The sequence below is a fragment of the Clinocottus analis genome, unplaced genomic scaffold, assembly GCF_023055335.1.
Source record: "Clinocottus analis isolate CAN_PGR_092001 unplaced genomic scaffold, fCliAna1.0.p SCAF_21, whole genome shotgun sequence".
Classification (NCBI taxonomy): Eukaryota; Metazoa; Chordata; class Actinopteri; order Perciformes; family Cottidae; genus Clinocottus; species Clinocottus analis.
This window is the reverse complement of record NW_027175943.1, coordinates 4,385,701-4,410,156: the sequence shown is the minus strand read 5'-3', so window position 1 is coordinate 4,410,156 and position 24,456 is coordinate 4,385,701. Positions and strand designations below refer to the sequence as shown.

Genomic DNA, 24,456 nt, shown 5'->3' with positions numbered 1-24,456 from the left:
TTTGTGCCCCAAATGATTCCCCCCAATAATTCACAATATTATGTATATAGTATAATATTTAAGTTTATTGCTGTTCTGTTTGTTAAAAAAAAGAGAATACAATCATAACTTCATTAACTGGGAATACAAAGTCAAACAGAAATGTTTAGCATTACACATTTTAATGTGTGCCATCGTACAAAAAAACCCAAAATAAAATACAGATAACTTGTCCTCACACTCTTTCACAGCTACTATCTATAAAACTGTACAAAACAACACACAAATATCTGGATTATCACAGTTTTGACCTTCCCCTTAATAAATGTCTACAATGTGTGTGAGGATCATCAAATGGTTTGATTCCTTTGGAAATAAGTGACTACGTAAATGAATTTGTGCAAAACATAAATAGAATTATTGCACACCTAAAGTACGTATGATAAGTTGATAAGAAGCTTTGCTTTTTACAAATTTTACAACTTCAATTCTATAATTTCAATGCTATCATTTTTACAGAATACACATTTTATATAATGTGATTGTATACAGTTCAATGATGCTATGTTCACGATGGACCTTTAGCTTTTCCACACGGCAAAAAAGTGGAAAAGCTGAACATCAGAACATGTAAGACGTAAACACACAAAAATTGAGGTTTGAAGAGATGAGATTTATGTCCTCTGTTTTTTTTTTGATGACAAAGTTCTGATTTCTTATCTCATTCAAACATAAGCATTTCGTCCGTAAGTGCTGGCAGCCTGGCTTCTGGTCGGTGCTACTCCAGAGTACACAGTTCCCCTGCTGTGAAGAGGCAACGGGCTGCAAAACAAGAGGGTTTAACAAAAACACACTGATGAGGAGGCAGCGTGACTCTTTCTATTCATGAAAATGTCAAAATACGTCAATAAAACATGTCAGTGATGCTGAAAATGTGTGCAGTTATCATGTCTTCTGCCTATACGTCTCCCCACTTGCTCCAGTGTAGTTTTTTATCCAACCACTGGGGGGCAGTAAAGGTTGATTTTAAAATCCTACACATGGCTTTAACAAGTCTGCGGCCTCATCAGGCTTTTCTCTCTCCAAACGCTGCCACCCCGCAGTCCCTGTTTATTTCCACCCACGCATATTTGCATGATTGGCTCTTTGGGATCATAACTAATAAATTACCACCCTGGTGTACTTTGTCACCACATCATTCACCTTGCAGAATGATAGCTAATGGTCATAAAAAGGAAGTCCAAATAAAATGGTCCGACTTTAGGTGATAAACATCCCACAGGTGAATAAACAACAAGGCACCAGAGTGCCATGAATTTCTTTCTGAACAATTTTAAAAGTTCCACAACATCACATGTGTTCAATGTGATTATGCCGATTTGACAAATGTCAAAATAAATGGTCAGCTGACACGCAAATAAATACAAATAATTAATTTAGTTTCCGAAACAGTATAGTACATATATTTATTAAAAAATATTTGTTATATGTTTAAAGTAAACTGTTAAGGTGTTAGTTGTTTTAGATGAATTCGTTGTTTTATTTAATTAATTGTTTGTTTAATTCATTTTAATAATAATTAATGTAAGTAAAGATACTTTTATTCTTCATATCACAACCTAACAGTTAAAAGTAACTTTCTCACGTTCACATACAGAGGAACTACAGAGGAATGCAAATGTTTGTAAAGCAATGCAAACACACTGTCACAACCAATTATTAACACCATCAACAAATGAATGATTAACATTGTTTTGCTGACAAGGAGGGATCCAACCGTATAATTCAAACTCACTATTTTTCCTCTGTGCCCATTTTGCAGGAGCATGTGAGACAGGCTCCTCCAGCGATGGCGAGCACAGCGGAGCACCAGCCGATGTAAAGTCCTTCTCCTATTTCATATCTGCAACGCACAGCAGATTGTCAGCAGATTGTCAGCAGATTGCCAGAAGATTGTGAGAAGATTGTCGGAAGATTGTCAGTCAGCCCATGTGAGCGTCATCATGTCATGCCTTTTCTATCGCCTTACTTTATCCCGGGATAGAAGGGGTCAAAGAATTCCTGAGTGATGTTGAAGGCGTACCAGGAAATTGCGATCATTGTGCACCCACCTTTTGATGGAAAAATAAATACCCTTTAATAATTGGGAGAGCAGCGTGGGCAGCTTCCAGATAGTTGCACAAAATGTCCAAAGTCTTCATGTAACAATGGAGAAAATGCATAGGGAATGAAATTGAATGTGCAATAAAGCATGACTTTCATGTATAGCATTGTGGAGAAGTTCCTTTATCTATATATAGGATAGTGTATTAGGAGGTCAGACTGGTCAGATATATTTTCTTATCTGTCTTACCTTGAAGTATGAAAAGGACTCCAGCAGTGCCAGCAATCCTCCCTTTGAGAACATAGTTTTCGCCTCCTGCCTTTGAACACTGCACTCCTATCAGGGCCGCAATCAGTCCACACGTGCCCAACACTATCGATGTGATCATCAGGGCACGAGACGCTTGGATGTAACCTAGAATAAAGACAAAAACATCCGTTGATTTTACAATATTTTCCCTGTCATCTGCCTTGAAAAAGGGGCCATGAGGTTATGACCAGTTTGCAAAAAAGTTTTCTGCGAAAAAGTTTGGGGTTTTCAAGTGTTCTTAACATTTGTGTTTCCAACACAGTAACATCGTGTAATGTAACTTTTTTCCACTATTTATCTTCTTTTTATTCTACTTTTTTCACGCTATTGATGTTTTGTGGTGCTAAAAAAGTTCTAAATACATATTTTATGCCGCCATACCACTCAAAGCGAGCAGAGAAGGAAACTCCCTGCAGTTATGCACCCCGGTCGAGTCGGTCGCACATGACATCCACAGGTTCTCATAAATGGTGGAGGTGGTGATGACGTTCCCGTCGACGGTGGAGGTCCTCCAGTAACGGTTGGGCAAGGTGACCCCCACCATCACCCAAGAAATGAACGCCAGCACCAAAGCCACTGCTTCCACAATCGGATCCATGACCCCACCTCAGCCCAGCAGTCAAACAAAAGTATTTCCAGATCCCAGTTTTTAAAATCAATGAAAAAAACTTGTCATAAAAAAACAGAACATCTGATTTTGGTGCGAGAGCGTGGTGTGTCTGTCCGCCCACTGTGAGATGTGTCCAGCTCTACAGATATTTATAATGATTTATATGACTTTCTCTCCTCCCCCCTCTCTTCCCCTCCCTTCACTCTCTCTCTCTCTCTCTCTCTCTCTCTCTCTCTCTCTCTCTCTCTCTCTCTCTCCCTCTCTCTCTCTCTCTCTCTCTCTCTCTTTTTCTCTCTCTCTCTTTCTCTTCTTTCTTATATATTTTACACCCCTGAAACTGAACAGGTGTTTATCTGCTCACTCTCAGGGTCCAATGGTCATCAGTCACTGTTAATGACGCTGCACTGTTTTATTTTTCACCTTCTTGTTTTCTTTGATGAACAACCGACCATTCTAAGCAATTTACTAAACTTTATTTCCTGTCAAATGTTGCATATTTTTACCCCAAGTTTCATACCGAAGCGCCATTAAACATGTTACTTTTTAAAGGTAGTGTATGTGTCGACACTTAAATGCATAATCACACATACATAATGGTTCTTTGTCATCTTTTTAGTATCTTGAAAGTCCTCAGTGTCCTTCACACTTGGTGTGTCTTGTGTGAGGAGGCTGTGGGTGTCTGGTGGTTAAGATAAGATTAGGACTTTGTGGATAATCCTGACTTGAACAGTACAAACAAGAAATTACACACACATTGTTTTGCTTCCACAACAATAGTGTGATAATAACTGATCCTGAATGACGTGTATGAAATGGATTGAATGTCCTGTTACTTTAAGTTTTTGGAATGACTGTCTCTGCAGCCATGTTGTAACAACAACTGATATGCATTGTAACAAACATATCTATTCAAGAAAGGACAACCAGGGCTCACAAAGTTACTCTTTTATCCACCTCAGTAAAGAGTCACCCGGTTTCCCAAAACAGTATTAATCACATTGTCTTTGCCAATCTGTGAGCAGATTGTAACATAACTCAAACACTGAGGCCTATTTTTTCAGTTCCTAATGGCCTGTGGACAAATTTCTATTTCAAGGACGTGGGACGTTTTCCAAAAGGATTTGACGTTGTTGTGCTGTCCCGAGGTGCCTTGCCTCTCTGCAGCGCCAACGGGGTCGAGCTTGTCGTTTACAAAGTAACCAACGCTAAAGCAACCGTGCAGCGTAGCTCGATTACAGCTAGCTGGCTATCTTTATCTTAACGTCAACTCCACCAGCTAACCTGATCCATGATACTAACCCATGACAAACTGTGTGGACTTTAGCGAACAATAAACAATGCAACTGTACCAAGAAAAGGTGTAATTTTTATTTTCTGTCATTCAATGACAACGGGACAACGTGGACAATTAGCTGCTAAGCTATAAGGTTAGCTAGGTAGCTGTAACTTAGCGACGCTGCATAGATCTGCCGTTGGCTGCTCCGTAACGTTAGCTGATAAAGTAATTAAAAAACGCATGGTAGTTAGTGTTGTGGAGCAACTGGCCCTAATAAAACATTCCAGAGAGTAACATTATTCTAAAAATATGATTGTAAAGTAATGTCATTAAAAAATCTCAAGGCCATGAGACCCAAGGTCACGCTCACTGAGCGCCACACCCACGATTTTTAAACAATTTGGAAAGGTATCAACATGCAATTGGTCTAACCTGAGACCAAAAGTCACAGGTAAAGCAAATGGCAAAGGTCTAAAGTTACCGAGTTCACACTGTAGTTTCTGTGTTTATGTCGTCATTAATTATCCTACTGATAGCTGATGGGTCAGTGTTGCCAAATCCAGGCCAAACTGATAATATCAAGAGAAAACTTATCCAGCGTGTCAGAAAAAGCCCTCAAATGTATAGAGGTTGGGAGATTTGTAAAGCAGCAAACCTGTTTGTATAAAGGTCAAAAATGAGGCTACAGAAATAGACGCACAGTGAGTGCACATGCCATAAACCTGACCTCAGATGCCCATCGGGTTCTCTGGAAGGAAAAGGGAAGAGAAGTGTTCGCAAAGGAACGTTTTGTAAATCGATCACATTTACAACATTTACAACTCATTTACAACTGCGGTTGTACCGTGATATTTGAGGTAATTATTTGGTCCGACAGGATGGATGTCTCACTTCAGAGTCTCAGTTTATAAAAAAACAAGGCAGAAATGTTCAACCACAGTTAAACTTAAATTCTTTGACCATTTCATCTACTTTATCTCCTCCGGAGCTCTGAAAACTGGATCCGGCGCCGCCATAAATGTCTCATTTTATGACCGAGCTGTTTACAAAGCCAATTTTTATAGCTCACTTGGCCGCAGCATCGGTTGCTGATGAGTTTGTGTTATTAAATGTGAATGTCACGTTGGCTTAGTCTGTGAAAACAAAGTTTATATGTTTTCTGAAGGCCATCCATGTGCTTTCTAGGCATAACTTGTCACATGGCAACATGGATGGCTGAGCAGCATAGATACACATATTTTTAACAAGGTTTCTGTGTGTGGTTTATCTACAAACCTTCTTTGGTTGCGGGTGTATATCAAAAACTCACTCAGTGTGGAAAGTTGGATTTTATTATTTTACAGCTGCTATAGTGATACATCATATGAAACGCATGGTGTGGACAAAATATGCTGCTCTCAAAAATGAATTCACAATGCAGTGTCTTTGGATGGGAATGTCCTTTTTAGGAGACAACGTTCAAAGTGGTTTTCCTTTCCCGCTGCTGGTGTTTCGACGTTGTAGTCGGCAGCTGGTCCGCTCCGAAAAGACAATGACACAATTAGTGCCAAAAAGGAGATCATCACGGCAGGAACCAAATATTACACATTAACAACTCGTAAAGTGAAGACCAAACTTCTGTCTCTTCCTTCATCTCTTCCTGCAGTAATATAAAGTGACAGACAATAAACCACTGTTCTACTGGATTATACAGTAACTTCATATTACTGTGATGACACACACAAACAGGGTGGAGCTTTTCCAATACATCATGTTCCCTGATTCTTCATGGTGATTACACATTAATACCTCTCAGCAGCCATGTGTTTAAGCCAGCGCACACTCAATGAACATTGGCCCTCGTAACTCAAGCTCACTGAAGCTGATCTGAATTACAGAGGCTTTGATGAATCATTAATGTTAAAGTGTGTTAAAACTGCCCAAGGGTTGAGTCAAACAACCGCTCTGATGGGTGATTACATTTCTTTTCTACTCCTCTGTTTGGATATTAGATTGCTTTTTTTGGGGACCTTTAACCACCCTTTTCCCTTTTCGTTTACTCACTCGATCAGCTCTTTCACACCAAAGAAGATTACTGTTTTCACTGATCTGTCCCTGGGGAGTTTCGGCCCTGTCAGAAGCGTTAATAAGTAACACCGCACGAAGCTGATAACACCCGACATGACTGATAGCCTCCATAGGCCTTCCCGTCGTAAAACCAGAGACTTGAATATGTCTGTGGGTCAAGATGTGAGGATGATTGACAGCGAGTGAACGAGGCTATAGGCCCAACCCGAGTGCTGTAGACTCAGACTGATGCACATTCGATCACTTTCAACCAAAACAGTGTTGTAAATTTTTTAGCCAATAAATGATAAGATAAGAATTGAAACGGACTTTGCTCGATCAACAAAATATTCTTCTAAAAATGACTGTGATAAATTGATCAGATGCAGGTTGACGTCAATGGAAAAGTACAATTTATTGGTCTTTCGGAACAGTTAAAAACATTAAGCACACTCATAATATCCTTATATTTGCAGATTATTCAGATGTGTTGGCATTTTGATCCTCTCCCTCTCCAAAACAAAATCTAGATACAAGTATACATGTATTTAATAGATGTAGTCACTAATACCTTTGACGCCAAAACATCAAAAAGTTGGTAAAAAAAAGTGCTTTATTCTAAAACAAATCACTATTAAACTAATCACTGCTACTACTACTTTTAACCTGTGATACTGTTTATTTTTTTTACACTATTGTCATCTTTCTTGTTTTTGTGCTGCCTCTATTGTTTGTTATTAATGTGTAAAGTGCCTCGAGTACAATTTAATGGCCAATACAAATAAAATTATTAAAACTATTTCATCAACCTAAATGAGGAACTTGTCAATGAACAGCTCGACAATAATCTCCTGACAACACAAAACCCTCTCAGTTCAAAATCTTTTTATTTCACAAGATGGAAAAAACAACTTAGCACAGGTAAATGCATTTTAAATGACAAGAGATATTAATTTGACATAAGTGTGTTGCTTCCCTTGATCTAAAATAGTATTTGGAACAAAACAAAACAGAAACATCATGTCCAAAATAAAAGAAAACCTCACGTTGCCTCCTCAGTAGCAGCTCCATTCAGTCTTCTACCTGCATTATGACACGCTGCCTCTGCAGCAAACAAATCACATGGTTGCTTTTGCCATCACAAGCTACACTTCCAACTGCACCAAAAACACTTTCTTAACCAGTCTTTGTCAAAAATAATGAAACACAGTTACAGAACCTCAACTGCACTTTTAGAAAGACATTTTTTGAACTTGGAAGTTCAGGCTGTAGTGCAAGCTCAATCAAAAATTACATGAAACTGAGCTGCATTTGACTATCCTAATTTATTTACACAAATAATGAGAAAGTGCAATGCTATGGAGGGTGAAGAGAAAGCTCAGTAATGACATAAGTATGGTGAATCTTAACCCGGTTAAAAAAAATGGTTATTCACTTGCAATATTCAAACCCTTTTATGTGTTACTGCGCATACTTGACTTCAAATCAAAATGTTACATCCATCAAGCTCCCTCCACACACGTTATTGATATTTATGCGGGTGAGGAGTCAGTGTGTCAGCCCAGCAAAGCGAAGACATGTTGTCCCACGTCCAGGTTAGGATTTAGCAGCTCCCTTTGACACAGCCAAGCCGATGAGGCCCGCCAAACCGGCCACGCCCAGACCGATTCCCCCGACGATCGCCATGCCCACCAAGCCATCTAGATGTGAACGAGTGAACGTCAGCATTGTGGTTAAACAGACAAACAACAGTGTGAAATAACCAACAATATTCTGTGATTTTGTCACGACTCATTGGCCTTGTACCTTTCTTCAAAGCCTTGACGATGAGCTTCTCCAGGTCCTGAGCCTGCTTGTTGCTCGGTTCGTTCCTTAGAAGGGTCCGAACGTACTTCAGGGCTTTCTCATATTCCTGGAAGCAGAAACAGAAGAGATGAAATATAAAGTACTCTCTGAAGCGTGTACATGTTAAATTATGTAATCAAATGCGAGGGCTGCATTGAAAAGTATTACAATGCTGCAATTCTCATGTCAAGTAAACGTGTGAAACTTCATGTACAAATGAAAATGATGAGAAACGGCACTAACCTTGAGTCTGTAGTTGGCCACTGAAAGGTAGAACAAGAAGTCCCGGGAGTCGTCTTTTGATGCCGTCTGCACAAGTTCTAGGAAGAAAAAAATTGTTTCAAACTGTTAGATTTGGAAACATAAAATGTTACAGCAATCATAACTATGCAAACAGTGACGCTGGCGTGTCCCTTGTGTAATATTTTCCTGGTAATCCAAAAAAAATGAAAGATCTATTTTTACAATCAACAATATCACATGACTTATAATTATTACAGATGTCAGTATCACTGTATATACACAACCATTTTTTAACTATTATACATAACTAAGACATTTAAATATAATCATAACTTTCAAATCTTAAACTTGTAGCTGGTACATTTCACATACGAGGTAAGATGCTCCATGTCTTTCCCAAACTTTAATTTATATTTTACTAGTTTGAAAAAAGTTCAACACAGATGAACCATTATGATAAAAAAGAAAATTTACATTGTTTTATTTTCAAGAATATTTTTTTGAAACCACAGATTAATGTATACAGCCGGTATGATAATGCTTATGTATTATATTTAGATACCATATTTCTTAATCTTTTTATACAATTACTTTTCATATTTCATTTGATTGACATCCTGCTTGTTCACCATTTTCAATAAAGACCAAACAAAGTATGTTCCAGTACATATCTGAATTATTTAATAATTTAAAAGGACCCTTAAAAATATCAATAAGGCCCCCACAATTAGCAATAGTTAGCAACATGTAGCTTTGAATATAATAAAAACAGCACATGTTTTTAGCTAACTTAGTTACCTTCCAAGAACACAATCCCCGTCTTGATATCCTCTGAGTATTTACTCCTGATCAGACACCAAGCATACTCAAACTTGGTTTCTTTTGAGACGGCTCCCTTCACCAGCTCATTGTGGTACTTCTTCTCAAATTTCTGGCAAAACAAAGCACAAATGAAGCAACCACGAAATTAAACGTGCGTATCATATTCAACTAAATTGAAACCGAAACACCGCGCTTTGCTAATATTACTGCATTTGTTTTGACAGATGTCAAGAGTTAGCACTCGGTGTGTATTAGGAAACTGTAGTTAATCTCTAAAAAAAAGTACATCGCAGTCCCAAAATGTTACGAGCATGAGTCATAAAAAGTCAATAAACGGAAATAGCGACGTCCCCGTGACCAGGGTTGGATCATAAACACGATAGCATTAGCCAGCTAACGCTACGTGACGCGTCAAAGTATCTTCCGACAGGTCGATTTTTAAGCTAGTTTCAGCATTTACCGAGAGATTAAACGTTGAGCTGACACCACTTTTTGTGGGGCCCATAGTTTGTCATGTATGTTCCGGGAGATAAAGAGGTTTAACTATTTGTAAACTTACCTTAAGGTCTTCTGGAGCCACCACATCGCTCACAACAGCCTCCATGTTTCCGGAAACAGATCCCGGCTCCGCCCAGTTTATCACGTGATACATCTGACGGACGTCCTCCATAGATCTTTCTGGTAAAGCCTCTGGTATCATAGTAATAACACTATATAATACATGAATAATAATCAATAAGGGGAAACATTTTTTTATTGGTTTCTATAACATAATTAAAGAAACACTGCAGCTAAAAATAGAGTGATGTCTAAAGAGGCAGCTGAGGTTTCATCAGTTCTTTGCGAGGTGGGTCGGGGAAAAAGGTAGAGGCAACAGTTCACTGAGGCTGGTTTCTTTGTAAGATCCATCCGGTTTGATCAAGTATACGATACAGTCTGATCCAAACTGTTGTAAGAGAGAGACAGGTGCACAGCAGTGAAGGAAAGTATCAGCATGAAAATGTAGTCATAGCCATGATTTATTTCAACGCTGAGGGTCATGAGTCTAACTCATTTATGAATCCCACTCAGACTGTTTGATTATGTTTTTTTGTATATTCTCCAGGAATAAAACTCTAGTGGAGAAACATTACATTCTTTATATAAGCATGTTTATGTGTGTGTTATTTATAGCACTGCTGGAGTCAGCGTAAAACATTCAGCATGTCCAAAATTCATCAAAATTATTGAAAAAGAAAAGAAAAGAAAACTCTTTTTTTATCTTCAATTTATAAAAATAAAAACTTAAGCTGAGAATTTTGCATTGTCTAATGTCTTGATTGTGTGTGCTGGTCATAAAAGAGACGCCTCACCTCCATAAGAACCTGTCGACATGCTCCGCATGGCCCAACAAATTGGTCTTTAATATCGCTGCATAGAAGAGAGGAAAAGATAAATGCATACGAACATGTGCTTTATATATGTGTTACAGTATGAGAGGAAGTTGTGTCTAGTAGCACTTCTAGATTACCTTAATTACACTATTACACAGGCTGTCTCACTCTAAACCAAACTTTGTAAAATATCTGTATCTGTTTCTCCCATGTTTGATCGATGTGCCATCACCAAAGGATTAGTTCAGTACTGGGTAATTTCTGGTACGATGAATCTAATTGATTTTTCAAACAATACAAAATAAACTTGGCAACATTTAGTTGCTATATCATGATGACTAAACAGATAGTCTCCATTGTCCATGTTTTAGGAGGTGACTCAACGAAATGTGTTCTACTAGAAAGATGGCACGATTCGATTTAGCAAACATTACTCACAAAATGATATCCTGAAGGTGCGGAAGCCGTCTTTGACATTGTTGGACGAGACATAACTGTGAAGCTTATAAAGCTACGAATACAGCTTGAGCTTTATTCTGCAGTCTCACCATGTCACAGCAATGGCAGTGAACTGTCTGTGACCCTCCACCACGGCCCGCTGGACGGCCGTCCGCTCAGCGCACACTGTCAGGCCGTAGGAGGCATTCTCCACATTACAGCCTTAAAACACACACACACACACACACACACACACACACACACACACACACACACACACACACACACACACACACACACACACAGACACATACTGAAGATTCTTTCACAGTGGAAAAAAGTGTTGAGATCCTTGTGTGCTCTTTGTACTTGTTCAATCAACTTAAAAATGTAATTCCCTTTGCTGTTTAAATATTTGTATCCTTCACTTTATTTCACTTCTTCTTTTCTTGAATTACTTTATAACTTCAAAAAGTTTCAAGAATGATTTATGAAAAAGGTACACTTGATTTAACAGGAAAAACATTCATACTCATCATGCATCATACTCATCATGCCTTGTTATATTATTATTATTATGTATCATTACCGATGCATTTGTGTGCCTGAAGCACTTCAATGCAGTAGCTGATCCATATGCTTTGAGGTAATCTAATTTACTGAATGAGAATGCAATTCACCTCAGAATTATAGACTATTGTCAAATGAGATAAGATAAGGAGCAGAATTACGAGAACCTTATAACAAAACTACTATTTAAAAATACCGTATTAAATTAACTAGAAGTATAAAGCAGCATCGAATACAGTATTCAAGTTAACTACAAGTAACTCTAAGTATTTGAGTAAATGTACATATATAGTCTCTTTTCCACTACTGCACTTCCAGTTCTCGGTTGGTCTCGATGGCAACGCTTGATTGAGTAGATGAGACACCTGTTGGGTTGTTACCTGTGATTATAGCGCCATCTGCCGTTAATATGGCGGCACCGACAGGGAACCGGCTGTACGGACAGTACGCCATGTCCCGCGCCTGCAGACACTTTGACACGAGCTCTTTGACTTTATCTGAGCACAACACATAGGGCACCGGGATTTAACACAAAAAAGGCGAGCATGTGCGATGAGCCGAATTATCTATCAAGTGTAAATGACCAGGTGTGTTGAATGTACTTGCCCGCCATTGGAGATGAGGAGTTTTTCGCTTTTTGGTAGGCAGTGCTGAACTTAAGTTAAGTCCACTTTACAGCTTGAAGACGAATAGCAGTTATTTTAATGTAAAACCGACCAGGTTTGTCGACAGGGAGCAAAAACAGCGGGGTTACCGTTACCGTTGCACGTGCATTGTTTACCTTCACCTTATTGGCTGCTTAAACGTAGCGTCATCGATCAGTTCGGGACGAGACGGGAATCTCATGATGGGACCCGCTTGTGTGACACGACTTTTGTCAGAGTTTTCTCGCGAGAAAAAGGTGATATCGAACGATGCACCATAGTTCAAGTGAATGAACATCAACCAAAATCAAATAACCTTCATTTAAAATTGACAGTCCTGCAAAAACGAATGTTAAAAATAAACAAATAAGACAAACATAATAACTACAACATAATGAAAACATAGTAAAAAAACAAGAAAAAACACTTTATTGCAAAGAAATAAACCAAACTAAAAACTATTGCTGAAATTGCTAATCTATAATCTATTGATTAAAAGAAGAATAGGCCTAACTGGGAACTAAATGGTATATTGATCGATTCACTTTAAAGCACAAAATCAATGTCATTTTATTGTTTTATTTTAAGTTGTATGCTTTTTTTCTTTTGTGATATTAACCTAAATTGATCAGACAAAACAAGCAGTTTTGAAAACATAATCCCTGCCTATTGGAAATTGTGTTGTGCATTATTTATATTTCATATCAGAATCAGAACCATTTATTTGCTAGTTATGTTACACATAAAAAAGAATTTGTCTTGGCGGGTGCTGCATATATCAAACAAATATATCACACAAATAACACCAAAATCAAGAAAATAACTAACAAAACATTAAATAATGAAGATAATTGTTAGTTCTAGCAATACATAAAAACACGCACTCGCCCATATTGTACAAATTATGATAATATCGATGTAAAGTCCCATCAGTGTGCACAAGGAAATATCTTTGTTTTATAATTACTAAAGTTAATTGCTCCATCCTTCCATCCATGCCTCACACAATCCCAGTAAAGTCTCTGCTTGCAGGTACAGGACTCATCATCATCACACAACACATCAGTCCTTTGCAGAGAATATCAGCAGCGTCAGGCTCAGAGTCGAGCTGACCTCTCGTGATGCGGGGCGAACACATTTAGTTGTCATCCGTTATTCCTTTTCGGGAGAAAACCTTCAGTCTGGTATATGAGTCATCCTTACCTGCCAGAATCCACGAGAAACAAGCTTATCAAACGGAGCAGACAGGCTTTCAAGCCTCACAGGGAAAGGTCACAGAGGCTATCGGCAGCAGCGATAGCGAATGTTAGGTTGCTGAGGGCAGTCCTTGAAAAGCACAACACCTGTGGACGGATGGTGGTGAGAACAATGTCTCACACAACGCAGGAATTGTCACATGTAACACTGAGATTAGACGCAGTGCAGATCAACATTAAACAGACAATAACCAATTCTTAAATCAAATACACTTCTTGATACCTTATCAAATAGTGTGCAACAAATCTCCTCATTTAAGAGGCCAGTTTTTTCTCAAAGTGATATTTACCTGACACAGATTGCATTTACAGCTGCAGCATATTGAATGTTTGCAATTATACAAGAACACACTCAAATTAAATCTAAAATAAGGTCCGCGATGAACTGATCATGAAACCTTCCAAAGGAGAAGACATTTTAACATTAATGTGGTGGCAGAGCTTTTATATCTGTCATGCTTTAAATGTACACACACACACTTATTGATTTAAACTTCATACTGTTCTAGTTAGTCAGATGTTGTATCTTTTCGCCGGCTTTTATTGCAGGCCAAGCCCACTCGTTTGTTTGCTGTAGGCCATAAATAAAACAAACGGACTGATATCATCACAAGCAGGTATCAAAGGCCGTCGAGCCCCCTGAACACACACAGGTACCCCTCTCCTTCCTGTGCTCTTCAGATGGTTTTGTTAATGTTTGTCCTGCGTTGCACCTTGACATTTGTAGTGTGGACTTCACTCATAACAATGAATTATATGCTCCGCATGAAATGTGACTATGTCTGACGAATAAATGTAGTGTATAGAAAATATAAGCATCAAAATATGACTTGAAAGTACTTTAATTAAAGCGGTACCTGTGGTAATGTAATTTGTCCGTGATCTGTTTCAAGGACTCTAAAAGCAAAATCTTGCTTCCATTGAAATATTTCCGTTTTTTTCTGAGCGTCATTAGAAGGTATGCCTAAAATCAGATTGCCACACCAATACTTGGCCTTTGTTCCCTCTCTCCTTCCTGTTATAACCGTCAGCGGCTGTGTTTGACTTTCACAGTGGGACGGCGCCGAGCTCCTCGTTTGCCTCCTTTATTTGTTCCGTCCGCTTTCCGTCTGTCTTCGTGAGGAATAGATACTTGAAGTGAGAGCAAGAGAAGAGAAGGAGCGAACAAAAAAAGGTAAAACCATGTGTTGTACGGGGAAGTGTGCGCGCCTGGTGGGTCTGATCCTGCTGCCGACGGCCTTCATCTGCATGATCGCCAACCTGCTGCTGTTCTTCCCCAACGGGGGGAGTCTGGAAAATTATCAGATCTCCCTCCAGGTCTGGCTCATGGGGGGACTCATCGGAGGAGGCCTCTTTGTGAGTAAAGACTCACCTGTATTTACACAATCTGGTTTCATGTTTTATTGTGTGTTTTATTGGATTTTCTAGTCATTGTCTCAGCTCTGTGTAAACCTGTAAAATATAATGGGACTTTTATTGAGTATTATTACGTTGGGGGGATCTTTTTTGTTTACGGTGTTTTGTCACTTGGTTTCATTAACAATAATTTCACTTATTTTGTTTAATTTATATATTTCTCTTATTATTTTCCCCATCTGCTTTTTCTTTGCCTCTTCTGAGATTTTAATCATGTGATGCCCAAATCAAGTTCTTCCCAGTAAATATATAATACTGGCATGTGGAAAAAGACACCTTAAAATGTTAAAATAAACCCGACATATACAATATTTTGCTTTAAGAATACTTAAAAGAGATTAAAAAACAAAGTAAATTACCTCAGGTACAGTTTTACAGTATTTGCGCTTCAGTTTTTTCTTTTCACTTCCGTTTATGCTACAAATCCACTACAATTGATGACACTACATTATCTGTCAGGTATGATTACTTTACACAAAAAACACGAATCGTTACAAGTGAAAGCACCTAATATGTATAAAGAATTGTCTCCTTGACACTTTACTTGTAGTATATTTACACTGTGGTGTACTTGTTATACTATTGTTAGACCTTTTAGGTCAACTTTGACACCATCAAAAAAAAGCATTACTATGATTAAGAGACATTGTCGCCATTGAAACACACAACAGATCAGATTATGCAACTTTCCATCAACATTATCTTAATGTTTTAAAAGCTGACGCGGTCAATAAATAACCATAAATATTTGATATCATCAATGGGACAGAGAAACCTTTGAGTCGTGTGGAAAGAACACGTCCTTCGAGCTAAAGATATTACAGTTTAGAGCTGGGACCAGGAAGTTGTAGTTGTTTTCCCTCAATATAATATTTGCTTTAGGAGATAAGAGCACATACAAAGAGACACACTCACACACACACATATATACATATACAATAATTATGCTCTGGAGAAACTCTTGCATTTAAAGTATTTGAACTCAACGTGTACATGAATGTCATGCTTGATAAATGTTTTCTTTTTCTCTTAACTTTTCAGATGCTGTGCCCGAGCTGCTCGGCTATTCGGGCCGGGGGCAAGGGTTGCTGCGGAAATGGTTGCTGTGGCAATCGCTGCCGGGTGAGCATCGTCATCTGAAAGATTTACATTTATGTGTCGGTGCTGTAATGACCGGGGTGGAGAGCGACGGCTAAAGACAACGCATTAACTGTATCACCATCATGCTATCATATCATTATAGTAATTACATTGTAGAGCAGCAGGGCTAACTTAACTTAATTAATAGACTTATAAGGAACTAGTGTGAAAGTTCCTCATACTAGTAGTTTTATTTCTTATTTATTTTACACATGTTTGTATTCTTAACTGATTTTAAGTGAGGCAAAGAAAATCTATCATCTTACCTTTTAAAAAATACTTTTTCCACCACTGCACTGTATTTAATATAGAAACCTCTTGCAGCTTATTCAATTAAAATATAAAATATTTCCACTCATAAAACCATGCTGCGTGGCTGTGTTTGTGTCATAAATCATGTCAACGGTGTTTGTGTGGTCGCATAAACAGACTTAATGGAAAACGACGGCCCACTCTAGACAAGAATAATTGGCACAAGAGAAAATAAATCCCCTAAAAAAAAATCAACACCCCCCCTCCCAGGATCTCTGCTGGGAAACCAGTGAGTCGGGCCAGTAAATCACAAATGTCACATCACCGAAATGTTCCTATCTGTCCTTTAGATGCTGAACTCTGTGTTCTCCTCTGCGTTCGGCCTGGTTGGAGCGATCTACTGCACCAGCGTGGCCTCGGCCGGTCTGGCTGTCGGACCCAAGTGCCGGGTGGCCGGTGGCGAATGGAAATACCCCTTCGAAAACCTCGGCACGTGAGTGTTCCTCCCGTCGTCACACATTTAAATGGACATCTTCTAGAAGCACTGCTCTTTCCATCAGTCATATGTTCTGTCATTGTCTTTGTTTTAGTGCAGCAGAGGAGTTTCGGTTCTTGATTATAAAGATAACAAATGCAATATTGTTTAGGATCCAGTAGGTGGCAGGCCGGACCATCACGCTCATCACTCTCTGTGCTACTGATGAGCCCGGGAATTCAGATTGAGTCTTCTCGTCAAATGTGAAAAACTTTCCAAAAAATTGTTTGTATCTTGATTATTGGCCGTGGTCAGCAAAAAAATTAGGATTTTCAGTTGAAGAACAGTGAATCTAGTATATTTATATATTTGTCTCCTCGCACAACATTGCAAAGATAACATTTTACAAGCTTCGACAGGTAAAACTGAGTCACCTGATAGAGACTCATCAGGTGACCGGGACAATTGTTAATAAATATGAACATGTTGTTAATATGTAGGCTAGTGCTGTCTATGACGTCAGCCATTTAAAGGGCATCAGTGGTTAAAGGAACCAACAATGCACGGTGGCATTTTAATGTTTAGCCTTAATGTTGTTCCGTCAGCAAATCTCAATTACCCATTTTTGTTTTTTCATGTGAGGTTCTGCTTTTAACCGTCTGTTACACAATTCACCGGAAACCAGCGTTAGCGGTATTCTAATATTTAATTCGACAAAAAATGATTTGTCATTTAACAGACTTATCGTTCTCCAGAAAGTTGAGGATGCCAAACAATTACATGTCTCCGCTTCTTAAATGTGAGGATTTGCTGCTTTCGTATCATTGTAAATGAAATGTCTCTATGTGTTGAGCTGTTAGTCTGAATATTTTAGATGAATAGATGATAATTGGTTGGTTAGTAGCAAATACATCAGTGTTGTATAATATTGGTTTTCTTTCTCCTTAAAATATCCATAATGCAACAAAACAATCTCTCTTTTAAACATCTTATCGTAAATGTCTGTAGCGGGTTAGCTTAGCCTCGCATATCGACTGGAAACAGAGGGAAACAGCTAGCCTCGTTCAGTCCATAATAATACATCTTCTGAAAACTTTTTTTTTTTTTGCACAACTAGCATGTTAAGTGAGATTTAGAGGTGCTTTTTTAGCATGTTTGCGATCAGTTAATCACTTTGTAACCAGTGAATGTCACTTTTCTCCAACAAACAAGAACCTCTCTCCTATTACCGCCCTTTTTATTTTCCATGAGCTTTCTTTCTCCACTCCTCACTTGTTCCATTGACCTTTTCACTGACACATTTTTCCTCAACTCAGTCATCACACTATGTTTCTCCTGCACCCCAAACTCGGCCATGCTTTGTGTGTGTGTGTGTGTGTGTGTGTGTGTGTGTGTGTGTGTGTGTGTGTGTCTCGGACAGTGCTCACACTCTACTGCTCTTCTCCCTCGCAGTGGCAATACCACCAGCTACCTTGCAAACCAGACCATGTGGTCAGTCTGCGAGTTTCCCGACAACGCGGTGATGTGGCACGTGGTGCTGTTCTCCATCCTGCTGGCCATGGGGCTGCTGCAGCTGGTGCTCTGCGGCATCCAGGTGGTCAACGGCTGCTTGGGATGCATCTGTGGGGACTGTCGCGAAAGAAAAGATGTAGGTGACGAGTCCTAAAACTGCAAACGTACAAAAAATTTGTCAGAGGAGGATGTTTGTAATGACAGAGTGACGGCTGAACAGCATTTTAAAGTTCAGGAGGTCATGAAAGCTACACAGAGGTTTTTATAGTGGCCAGAATGGGGGGAAGCAATAAAATGTCAAACTATTTTATCAAACACCACAGCTGTGAGTTAGGCAGCTACTCTTAGCGGCTTGCTGAATGAATAAGTGGTGTGTTGATTGCAGTTCTGGATCTCTATCAGGTCTGCCACTGACGGAAAACAGGAAAGGGAAAATGTTTTTGATCCTGTGTTGATAAAGTGTGATGTTTCCATACTTCAGTATGGAGTGTAAAAGAAGGTTTGCACAGAGCCAGACTAGCTGTTTCCTCTTGTTTCCACTATTTGTGCTAAGCTAAGTTTAGATGATTCGTACAAACACAAGAGTGGTATCAATCAAGAAAGGGAATCAGCGTAATTCCCAAAATAGTGAACTTTTCTTTTAAAGGAATTGCATTGTATTTTATGATAAAAACCAGGATAAGTTTCACCGCAGTCTTTGCGCTAAGCTAACCTACTCATGAAACTCTTGGCAAGACCGATTTAGCCCTTTCAAAAAAAAATAGTTGAAAGGTTCGCTAAAAATAAACAATAAGTAAACTGGCAGCTTGGCAGGAACACTGGAAAAGGTCAAAGATCATTTATAATGTTGCATGTGTACCTTTGAACAGAAATATCTACACAGGTTGAATTAGAACATGATAAAACATCTAATGAGGACTGCTGTCCATGTTTTTGCTGACTGGCATTTGTACTCATAAACACAAACATTTTGCATTATATTTGTAACATTTCTCCAGAAATGCAGACAAAACAACAAATATCTACACATTAACACGGTGCTCACATTTATTAACAGCTCCGTCAGTCATCTCAGAGCTTGCTTCCTGTCCTAAACATGAACTAAACATGTGATTTCTGTGTTTTGCAGGATGAAGGTGGATTGTGAAAGTGAAGACGATGCCCTGGTTGTAACCCACTGTCACAACGGCCAGGACGCATTTCTGCATTCAACACTTTAAGATAAAACAAGTTGGGGTTTTCTTTCGTGACTTGTTTGTCTCACACCAAACCTGTGTCTTAATTTAATTATGTCACAGCCTTACTCCATTTGGTTTGAATTGCATTGTCGCTGGTGGTTTATGTGAACTGCCTATTCTGGGTTGAATTAGTCATTAAAGTCATTTACTGAATTAATAAATCATTCCCAAACTGAAGACTCCACCTCGAACATATACTGTCAAAGCCTAATTGTAAATAATTATTTACCTTTGTTAAATGTGCCTCTGCTTGGGTTGTACTGCATGTCAGGTGAATGTGATTATCAACATTAAAAACGTATTCTCCTGATCCGTTTATTTGAGCTTTGCTTCTTTGTTTCCCGCCCAGAAAACACAGTGATGAATACAGAAACCTCTGTACCAACTATGTAACTCTATAACTCTGATTATCCAGTTGAAAAACTTCTCCCGACTCACTCTGTCAATTACTCACCTCATGCTGTGCTCACATAGCCAGACAGCCAGATCTAACAGGATTATTGCACGCTGGGACAAGGTCAAAGGTCAGAATGCCCCCTGTGGACATTGTGAACACTGCAGCTGCCTAAACAGTACACAGCTTTTTAGCATGCTGGAGTTGCTGGTTAAGCTCATAATCTTTCACTGTCATGGAGCTGCTTCGTGGTAATTGTTACCTAACATTTAAGTTAAAAGCCTGTTGCAGAGCTGCACGGAGGTAAATATAGACGCCAATCAACCCAAAGCTAAAGCCATGTCTCCATGGCGGTGCAGATGGAAGAGACGATGTCTCTGTGTGCAGCTAGGTGAATAACAATTACGCCAGTCAGCTTTCCTGTGTACTTGGGCTTCCTCACCAAACAATTTCTCGCAAAAATGTCAAGTTCCTTTGTGCGGAAAGAGGGAAATTGTGTAGCTGTGGAAACAAGGGCGATGCCCAACACGGTGACCATCCTAACTGATTGGCTGGTGTTGAGCAGCTCTCTTATATAATGCACAGCACAAAGTGAGGAAGGAGCAGAAGTGAGAAGAATTTTGAAGAAAAGAACGGTGGCACAAAGGGAGGAAAACAGGAAGGGGGCCCGTTCTCAGCCACTTCTCATGCAAAGTCGTGACGCAGTGGACTAATACTGATGTGAGTCCATGCATGCACTTGAGAGAGACTTGAGAGGCAGAGCGAGGTTCCTCAACAGGGAATGACAACAGGTCGAAAAGACGGTTGTTCAAGCACTAAATTATTCTGTTACATCCGCCTTGTGCACTTGTTAAGACCCTGTGGTGAGGCCATTATCTAGAAATGTACCCACAATTTAGCCCCTCCTCCTTGCTTTTCAGGCTCCACTGACCAAACAAAGAGGAGAAAGACAGGGGGACATGAAGCAGAACTGGCCAGTATGGGCCCGACTCGTGAGAGAAGAAGTTGGACAGAGGAGGACAATAAGATAAGAAAAAACCTTTTAGTTGAACTAACATTTCTATGGTGCTCCTGTTTCCCTTTTCTCATGTGTTGACATCTCCTCAGCACAACAACCACAGCCTCACTTAATAGCAACAGTCACGCTGGCAAGACTCACACATGTACGTAAGTGATAACTCAGCGGAGTCCACCACCCAATAATTATCCCGCCACAGTACGAATGACCTCAGCAGAGCCACAAAGTAGACAGTCAGGCACATTCAGCAGGTTTGCAAGCTTATTTACACCTTGGTCTAAAATTAATACATTTGAAATAAAAGCTGCATTTGTACCTTTTACTTAACTTTGCAGTTATTCAATTTGACTTTAACATCCCCGTAAAAGCATCTCGGTGTTGCTTATGTGATGTATCAATAAATTGCTCACCACTCTGCACTGATATTCAGCCAAGTGAAAATGACATTTTACAGAAAAAAAAGCTTGAAAAGTCTGAAGGTGGAGCTTCTTTGTCAGGTCATAATTTGAGTTCTGCTCAGGTAACAACTGCTCAAAGCTGCTGACAGCACCTGTCTGTGTTTCTGGCCCTCTATCATCATATTACACTGAAACGTGATATTTTACACTTGGACCGCACATTACCAACAAGACATTGCGTCACTTTGTCTTTGTTTGTATCATTGCTTAAACGGCAAGAAGTGAGGAGAAGTAGTGCACCAAATGTGTGAGCTTTTCTCTGTGTGGAGCTGAGAGGTTTAAGTCCAGCAGGTTAAATCAACTCGTGCACGAAAAATGTCTTGATGAAGTGAGAACTGTAAATGATCAATTAAAAAAATTAACAAAAAAGCAGAAAGAACGTGTTTTTTTCAAAGGCATTGCATCGCTTTCTTTGCAAGCCAGCCATAGACTGTTTCCTTCAGTTATCGAAAGCAAAGGCAGTCTGACCTTTGACCTCAAATTGTCCGTTTTACGACACTCAGCGTTATCAGCTGATCTGCATGGCATTTAGGCTACAACCATTAGGCCACTTCGCCCGCACACTTTGGGATTGATCAATGAATGTAAAAACATAGCACGCGGCGTGAGATAATGTACAGAAGGAGAATAAAAGGAGGCGGGAACCAGCCGTGACCAACCGCTGCCAGTCAGTCCCGGTCCCGGCTCCACTGAGGCATGCCAGCGTCAACAGAAAACCAACAACATGGGTGTGGGAATGTCTGGACCTCTGAGGGAGGAGGGAGCCAGAAAACAAGGAGTTGGACTGGGGACCAGTAAACACCCACACTGTGGGAGGAGCAGACCGGTTTGAGTCGACAATGACTGGATTTTTGTTTGTTTTCAATTGAATTACCTCATCTTGAAATGCTTTTGATATCAGGGCAGACGAGTTACTGTGGCTGTGAGATTTTAGGCATCTTAACACATGTCCTGCGGTGCAGCAAGATACCAAATAGATTAAAAAAGATCAAAAATCCCTGCAATATGAAGCTGTTATTAATGTATTTGTATCAGAGACTCGGGAGCAATTTAAAATCGAATTAGCAAGCCATCGGAGGCCGGAAACACACAGAATCAAATAAACTCCTGCACACTGCACTCATAAATCTTTCTCATGCAACGTACGATCATGAACTTCCACACATACGAAATCATCCTTAACTCTCAAATGATTTTAACCAGGGGTTTTCACCCTGGGAGCCTGGACCCTATAAGGCACCAAAATATAAATCTAAAGAGTCGTAAAATGATTAATAAGATCATATCTGCCTTTATTTAATAGCCAATGACATCAAAGTCACTGCAAATTAAGTTAGAGAAGCCTTTGTTCCTACTAACATGCATCACAGTGGCTCTGTTAGTCTGAAGGTACTTTTTGAATGAGACACATCATCATCATCATCATCATCCTTTTTCGATGAATGTATAAAAAGGTCAAAATGATATATTTTCTCCTGCTCTCAGGTCATTTTAATAATTGTCTCATGCATAAGACACCTTCTTTAATCAATTGCTTCAGCACAAATGTGAAGTTGTGGTACTTCAGGTGAATACCTCTATTTGTGAGACTTCACTCCATCTGTCTTCCCCCTCAGTCTGAGTAATTTTAGATTATGAATGGGCTACTTTTGACCCTCACTCGTCTCTCGCTCGCTCCGTTTCCATCTGCACGTCGGCAGCGCTGCTATTCCTGTCTCTCGGCCACTAGAGCAGGGGCAGCGCGGGGTCCAATTACCAAAAGGGGCAAAAACTCACACGGGATGATGTCAGTACAATGACAATATCGCTTTCCACTCGCCATCCAGAGTGTCCCCGAGCTGATCTCACGATGGCACTTGAGGCCAACGGGGACGGTGGGAGTGGTTCCGCTCCTGATATCGGAGCCTCCGGCTCACAGGAAGTCACTGTGTTGCCTCATATTCATACTCGGGGCCACTGGCACACTGTCAGGGGGCACTTGTCACCTTACAAGGGGAGGAATACCGCAGAGGGATCACTTGACGCTCGGTGACAGCGTGACAGGAACCTCTGTGCCAACTCGGAATCTGCTGCACTAAAAAGTCGGGCTGTTGCTCGACACGCTTTTGTAATTCCCAGTTTTTTCCGTGAATGAAATGTTCATCTGGGAGGTTAAAGTTGACATTTACTCTGAAATGAATTCTTTACTGTTTTTTTTATTACTGTTCTGTTATTTATATTACTTTTTTTTGACTTTATTTTACTCGTGTGGACTTTGTCTGCGGCTGTAATCGTGCAATTTCCCCACTGTTGGACTAATAAAGGAATATCTTATCTCTTATCTTATCTTATCTCAGCTGCTTGAGTACAAGTCTGCTGCTCTGCTGTCAATCATCCGCAGAGTCGGATTTAAAATTAGAGAATACGTCCCACCAAACTATGTCTGTCCTTCACCCACATCCGCAGGTATAAACCCGTACATGTGAGCGAGCGCATGCATGTCTGTCAGAGATTTTGGAGCTGCAGTAAAACGAGCAACAGTTGGCGAAATAACACCGACAGACTGTTTAAGATCTGCTTCAGTACATCTGTCAATTTCTGTCCAAATAACAAATCTATAGCTTGGGTTCCCCTTGTAGCCTAGTTTGTATTATCACTTGCAGTTTGGCACACAGGGCACTTACAGTGTATGTTGAAATAGAAACTCCTTGTATCTGTGTGGTCTTGGTTTATAAAAAGTCTTGGTTAGATGCGTTTGGCCTATGGACATCAAACAAGCCCCAATTAGAATGAATTATCATTCAATATAAATAACTGACTATTCAACGGCACATGCGAGAGGACAAGCTGTGCAAGCGTTCAACCTGATCAGATTACATTACTTTGTGTGATCATCTCCAATGAAAAAAAATGTGAAAAATGACTGTTCCCCTTGGTCACAGAACAGAATCCGCTTCAGAAATGTTCCCGCTGCTTCACAGACTGTTTCCAGGGTGATTTCTAACCAGCCGGCGCAGACTCACTCTGAGAGCTCATCTGGGTAAATTTCCACTCTGACG

At 39.7% G+C, this 24,456-nt stretch overlaps 4 protein-coding genes across 4 annotated transcripts; 1 reads left to right on the top strand and 3 right to left on the bottom strand.

Moving 5' to 3' along the window:
• Positions 1 to 47: 47 nt before the first annotated feature.
• On the bottom strand, positions 48 to 3,123 carry cldn15a (claudin 15a). Its single transcript, XM_068587764.1, has 5 exons — positions 2,774 to 3,123; positions 2,333 to 2,497; positions 2,009 to 2,090; positions 1,775 to 1,882; positions 48 to 801 (listed from the first exon to the last, which is right to left on the bottom strand). Exons 1-5 carry the CDS (start codon positions 2,988 to 2,990, stop codon positions 705 to 707), a joined length of 669 nt encoding a protein of 222 aa, XP_068443865.1. The 5' UTR covers positions 2,991 to 3,123; the 3' UTR covers positions 48 to 704.
• Positions 3,124 to 7,194: 4,071 nt separating this feature from the next.
• fis1 (fission, mitochondrial 1) lies at positions 7,195 to 9,962 on the bottom strand. The gene is made up of 5 exons (XM_068587765.1): positions 9,794 to 9,962; positions 9,211 to 9,343; positions 8,413 to 8,489; positions 8,131 to 8,236; positions 7,195 to 8,024 (listed from the first exon to the last, which is right to left on the bottom strand). The coding sequence occupies exons 1-5, from the start codon at positions 9,932 to 9,934 to the stop codon at positions 7,921 to 7,923; spliced, it is 561 nt and encodes a 186-aa protein (XP_068443866.1). The 5' UTR covers positions 9,935 to 9,962; the 3' UTR covers positions 7,195 to 7,920.
• Positions 9,963 to 9,970: 8 nt separating this feature from the next.
• Positions 9,971 to 12,391, bottom strand: zgc:103586. Its single transcript, XM_068587766.1, has 5 exons — positions 12,222 to 12,391; positions 11,996 to 12,112; positions 11,156 to 11,267; positions 10,587 to 10,644; positions 9,971 to 10,180 (listed from the first exon to the last, which is right to left on the bottom strand). Exons 1-5 carry the CDS (start codon positions 12,226 to 12,228, stop codon positions 10,067 to 10,069), a joined length of 408 nt encoding a protein of 135 aa, XP_068443867.1. The 5' UTR covers positions 12,229 to 12,391; the 3' UTR covers positions 9,971 to 10,066.
• A 2,306-nt stretch (positions 12,392 to 14,697) lies between these two features.
• Positions 14,698 to 19,457, top strand: tm4sf5 (transmembrane 4 L six family member 5). The gene is made up of 5 exons (XM_068587858.1): positions 14,698 to 14,871; positions 15,973 to 16,053; positions 16,674 to 16,816; positions 18,251 to 18,446; positions 19,440 to 19,457. Exons 1-5 carry the CDS (start codon positions 14,698 to 14,700, stop codon positions 19,455 to 19,457), a joined length of 612 nt encoding a protein of 203 aa, XP_068443959.1.
• Positions 19,458 to 24,456: the final 4,999 nt, after the last annotated feature.